Genomic DNA, 5,685 nt, shown 5'->3' on the forward strand with positions numbered 1-5,685 from the left:
TCTCAGAGAGCCTGTCCGACTGAGCCGGAGCCGTGCCCGGGATGCCGGCCAGCCCCCGCCAGGCCGGGCCTCATTCATGACCATTCCTGGTTACTCCAATGCCCGAAGGAGCCAGGATCAGCTCGGGGGGTTAGGATTTAATTAAATGCCAGTCTCGGGGAAGTTGCAGCCAGATGAGAGCCCACAACAGAGACATGGACGCTCCATGCTGGGGTGATGTGCTGCTCCCGGGCCAACAGCCACCTTTGTGCTGGGACGCCGGGGCCACCGCTGCCATGCAGGGAGCATTTGGGATGTGCCCCCTCGGCTGAACAGAGGGGGGGTGATGCTCGTTCCGTGGGTGCTTCCAGTGCTGATGTGAATCTGGGCTCTGGGTGAGGCCAGCCCGTGGTTGCTGCCTTAAACGGTGCTGCACAAACCAGCCCTCCTGGGTATGTGCTGACATGCCCCCGGGCACCATCACTGCGCAGGCCGGGACAGGCACCCTGAGCCAGAAGAGCTTGTTGGGAACAGTGATCATCCCAGGCAGTGTCACTGCTGGAAAATACTTCAGGCTTCCATAGGTAAATCGTTCATATGGCCAAGTGACACATTTTCACATTGCAGCACAACTCTGTCGATGCTGACTTGCTCCATTAAACTGCTTTCCCTGGGTCAATGTAATAAATAATAACTGGGTCAATTTTTAACATGAGGTTCTCCTTTGTTCAGGTAAATCACCGCTGAGAATGGCAAATCTGGCCTTCTTGTCACTCCCTCTCCTTCCCAATGATACTGTTCATTGCAAAATTGGGAAGGGGGCATAATTGTCTTATGACTAGAAGGTCTTTTCTGAATTCTGATCTGTTACTCAATTAATTTGGTCCCATGAATCAAATATGTTTCTGGGAGCAGCTATAGTCTTTCCTCTTCTTCTCCAGAAGGTTAACAGCTCCTGGTCTCCTGTTAAGGAGTAGTTTCTTTAGAGAGACTAAATGCAGGAAATAACTAACCAGATGCTTTATAACCTTGTGTACCTTTACCTATGGAGCTCATTAGCAGGAGGCCTGTGGGTGTGTCTTCTGGACCTCTGCCCCCAGGACTCAAAGAGGAGCTTCTGACTGGAAAAATAGCCAACTACTGATCTGCTCTCTGGGAAGGCAGCAGCATTTCAGCAGTGTTTACATGCAGCATGGCTCTGGGAAGCCTGGAGTGCCCCACTGGCAGTGGTTCAGAGCTCTACACAGGAGCCTGGCAAAGCCCTGCACACATCCCATGGCAGGGATGGCTGGACAGAGCCTGTGAGTTCTTACTGTGGGTGCCTTGTAGCTAGCAGCCTTGCTGGGAACAAACTCAGGATGTGTTAAACAGCTATGCAGATACAGACCCACATCAGTGAGGACACAGCTGTCTAGTTATGTTTCAAAACTTACCTCAGTAGCTAAGGACTAGGTTCCCAGAGTAAGCAATTGCCTCTCCTGTCCTAACTTGTGTTTCTCAGGAGCACTCAGAGTTCTTCCTACCCCTGTGATCCTCCATGCCTTTCAGCTGGCCCAGCTCTGGATACAAAAGTATCTGCTTGGTAACTGAACAGATCAGGTTTTAATAGAATACAGTAAGGAGTTGCTTCATCAACCTGCACAGCAGATACTGCACAGAGAGGTCGGTCCCTCCCTAAGAGCCACAGCAGCATGTGGCAGCACCACTGAAGTTTCCCAGTTTGGGCTGTATTCTGTTCTTGGATGTGAATCTGTGAATAAATTCTAGCAGAGTGAGCAAAACAAGTACCTGACAGAGGAATTTTTGAATTAATACTCTGTGTATGTCACCTTTAAAGCTTGACTTCCATCTTCTCTCTGCATAACCTTAGCACCATGTTAGATCATTTGTTAATCTTCTGCTTTTAAAAAGACCTCCCAAGGTTTCTGAGGCTCTCCAAATGTGTGGTCTTGCATTCAGTCAGGGTTAGCACTGTGTTAGTGCTGCAGCTGTAGGCCTCAGTCCTGATGCGGGTGGATCAATCCTTCTACATGAAGTGAGGAAGCACAGGACCCCAGGAACTGGGTGATTCCCAGGGCTCCTGTGTGTAGCCACAGGAGGTTGCTGGGCCTGTCAGTGGCACATCACCCATGTGGCACCTGGGGCAGGCAGAGGGTAACTGCCTGCTCCTGCTAGTGCAGCAGTAGCTGAGGCAGCATGTTCACCTTTGGTAGCGGGAGGAGAAAGCCAACAGTTCAGAGGCTTCCTCACACTCTAGTCACTCCTCCTCCTCCTCTGCACTCTGAGAGCCTTTGTCCTCTGAGGGCAGCAGAGGCTGGTGCTGACATGACTGATGTCTGTCTGCACTCCTCCACAGGGGGTGTAGGCCTGTCCTGCCTGGCTGCAGGATGAGGGGCAGGTGGTTGGGGGTGAAGGGCATGTCCCTGAAGGCGTGCAGCAGGAAGATGCCAGACACAATGGTGAGGAAGCCACTGATGGAGCCAATGATGTTGTCTAGCACCATGTGCTGCCACTCCTTGAAAAGGATGGTCGAGCACATCATGACTGCTGTGGTGAACAGCACGTAGTAAACAGGTGTGACCACAGATGTGTTGAAAATGTCCAAGGCTTTGTTCAGATAGTTGATCTGGATGCTGATGCAGATCACCAGGCACACCAGGAGCACCCAGCCCAGTGGTTCTTTCAGGATTGGCTTCCCAGAAAACAGTTCTTTCAGGGCAATCCCCAAGCCTTTGACACAGGATACAGACAGTGAGCCAATGGCAGAGCAGACCAAAACATAAACCAGGACGTTGCTCTGTCCATAACGGGGTCCGGCCACAAAGATAAGCAGAAGGGAGCTCACCAGGACACACACAGCAAATACAATGAATCCTTGGGGAAAGAAGAATGAAAGAGCTCTGTCAGAATACAGTACCACCACTGACAGATATAACTGAACAGCAAGCAGAGATGGAGGACAAGCACATAACTGCCCCATCAGTCTGTCTTTTTGGCCTCCATCTGAAGGGACTGGGGTTGGGAAGCAGTGAGTGTACAGCCTGAGCAAAGCTGCAGAGAGAGCAGCAGCTCTCTGCAGTGCCCATCACCTGTCAGGCTGTTGGGGATACAGCCTATACTGGGAGGGGCAGGGGCACAGCCAGGCTTCAGGGCACCAGCAGAGATGAGGGGGCATGTTGACCAGGAACATCGGAGGGCAGTTTTGCAGAAGGCCCAAGAGGGTGACAGGAGGCTTGGGAAGCCCCAGCTGAACTCTGTGGACTGTGGTGGGATCAAAAGGGAAGCACCACATTGGGGTGTGAGGCCCTGCCAGTGCTCCCTCTAATGAACAGCATTGTCTACCTGTTACTCTGCTTTGCTGTTATCCCCATGCTTCCTTCCTTCATCTCTTGGGGCTTATTCTGCCATTTGTGCTATTGCCTACATCATATCCTTGCAACCTGATTCATCCTCTAACATAAATAGCAGGATTACTTGGTCTTCGGCATAACTCCTTAAACCACTTGTTCATCTTTACCTGTCTTCCCTCAGCCACACCACTACCACCGCTGCGTACAGGAATTCCCTTTCCTATCCTGGCACTGCCACAGGCCAACCCCTTCTGCTGACAGCTGCACCTAATTCCCCTACTCTTCACTTTTTGCACTCATGGACAGAAAAAAAAACCCCCACTTGGTAACTGTTAATGATGTGAGTTCTCACCCTCACCGCGGCACAGACCAAGTGACTCGGGAGCATCCCCCAGACTCCCTCTCTGCAAACTGGGGTTTCCATGGGCTTCTTTCACCTGGGGCCAAGAGGACTTGACAGTCCCCAGAAAGCTATTCTGAAGCTGACATGTTTTTGAGCTAGTTAATCAGGTGTAAATCCTCTGAGCACATGCATTAAATGCTACTTGGCTATCACTGATCTCTCACGTTTAGAGCAAGGAGACCTCAGCCTCTTCCTGTCACAGCAGGCAACACAGGCTATCCTGGACACAGGAGAATGTTTCCTCCACGGGTATGCAGAACAAGAAACAGCTCCATTACCATTTAGTTCAGTCCTTGCCAATCTAGCCAAGTTGTATCCCACCTTCTACTGTAATTTCTGAGCTTGAAGTTGACAGGACATCTTTTACTTGAGTACCTGGATCTTTCAGCTTCTCTGCCATTGATGCCAGGCTGGAAACCTCTTCTTCCTGTGGAGCATGGATTACCATCACAGTGGAGCCCAGGATACTCAGGATGCAGCCAATCTTCCCATGAACATTCAGCTGCTCATTCAGGAAGGTGGAAGACAGAACTGCACTGAAAGATAGTGAAAAAAACCCAACAGAACCAATTAGGGCAAGAGATGGAGTGCCTGAGGGAAGAGACAGGGGACAGCAGAGCAACTGCTTTCATCACTAAGGTGTAGTAGGTGAGGTGAGTGTGTTTCTGTGGCTGCTTACCTAACAAGGACACTTAGAGCACCCAGTGGAGTTACCAGTGTTGCAGGGGCAAAGGCATAGGCAGCAAAATTTGCAGCTTCTCCAACTCCCACTGCAAGAGAAACTGTCAGATGAGCATCAAAGTAGGAGCAATTTGCCGTAACACAAATTTGGGTGTAGTCAGAAGAAAAGCTTCTGTTTCCACCTGAGCATCCTGTGTTTCTCCGAGGTATGCTGTGGAACCAGGAAGGAACAGCATCAGCAAGAACAAGCAGAAGGCCCATATAGGTTCTCTTGGGAAGAGAAGGCTCATTGTTGTACACAGTGATCCTTAGTCACACATGCCTTTACAGTGAACATAACCACAGAAGTATTTCTGTAATAGCCACAAAGCTGGAAGGAGTTTGTCCTTCTCCTGGAATGACTTTTACAGCTTTTTAAAGGGTAAATCATGTACAATTGATTCTTAACATTGAAAAGTGTAAAGTCAAGCTGATGAAATTGCTGTAGCACTAAACCCATGGTGCTGGATGTGCTGTTATCACTACATTCCCTGGGCAGGCCACTTCAGAAGCACTTAACCCGACCCAGTCAGACCAGTCCCTCAGCTCCTGTTTATCAGAGAAACCTGGAAATGCATGACTATAGAATATTTTAGAGCTACAATTAGATCAGCAACACCCTCAGATGCTTGGATAAAAATCAAGCAAACAGTGATCATCATAATAAAACATGAAAACAACTGGAAATTATGTTGTTAAAAGAGAAGGCTCCAGGGTGACCTAATTGTGGCCTTCCAATACCTGAAAGGAGTCTGCAAGAGAGATGCAGAGAGACATTTACAAGGGCCTGGAGCAACAGGACAAGGGGGAATGGCTTCAGACCGACAGGGAGTTTAGATTAAATATTAGGAAGAAAGTCTTCCCTGTGAGGGTGCTGAGGCACTAGCACAGGTTGCCCAGAGAAGCTGTGGCTGCCTCATCCCTGAAGTGTTCAAAGTCAGACTAGATGAAGCTTGGAGCAACCTGGTCTAGTGGAAGGTGTCCCTGCCCACGGCAGGGGATGGAACTGGATGATCTTTAAGGTCCCTTCCAGCCCAAACCACTCTGCAGTTCTCTCGGTGTGTCTCAGCAGTGTCAGCGCGAGTACTTACTGCACAGCAGCCCTGCCCACCAAAGCCATTCCCGCAGGTACGCGTGCCCTCCTTGCCCTAAGGAGGGAGGAAAGAGAAACAGAACCCTCAGACGAAGCGGCTCAGACGTCTCGTTCCGCCCCTCGGGGCGCAGGCGGCAGCA

General features: G+C 50.2%; 1 protein-coding gene across 1 annotated transcript; it reads right to left on the reverse strand.

The window, feature by feature from the left end:
* Nucleotides 1-2,236: 2,236 nt before the first annotated feature.
* Nucleotides 2,237-5,600, reverse strand: LOC103805447 (magnesium transporter NIPA2-like; the record flags this gene model as incomplete). The annotated part of the gene is made up of 4 exons (XM_009078098.1): nucleotides 2,237-2,853; nucleotides 4,108-4,268; nucleotides 4,412-4,502; nucleotides 5,544-5,600. Coding segments are annotated over 4 exons (926 nt in total), but the record flags the coding sequence as incomplete, so codon positions are not given.
* Nucleotides 5,601-5,685: the final 85 nt, after the last annotated feature.

This window comes from Acanthisitta chloris, unplaced genomic scaffold (genome assembly GCF_000695815.1).
Source record: "Acanthisitta chloris isolate BGI_N310 unplaced genomic scaffold, ASM69581v1 scaffold29097, whole genome shotgun sequence".
Classification (NCBI taxonomy): Eukaryota; Metazoa; Chordata; class Aves; order Passeriformes; family Acanthisittidae; genus Acanthisitta; species Acanthisitta chloris.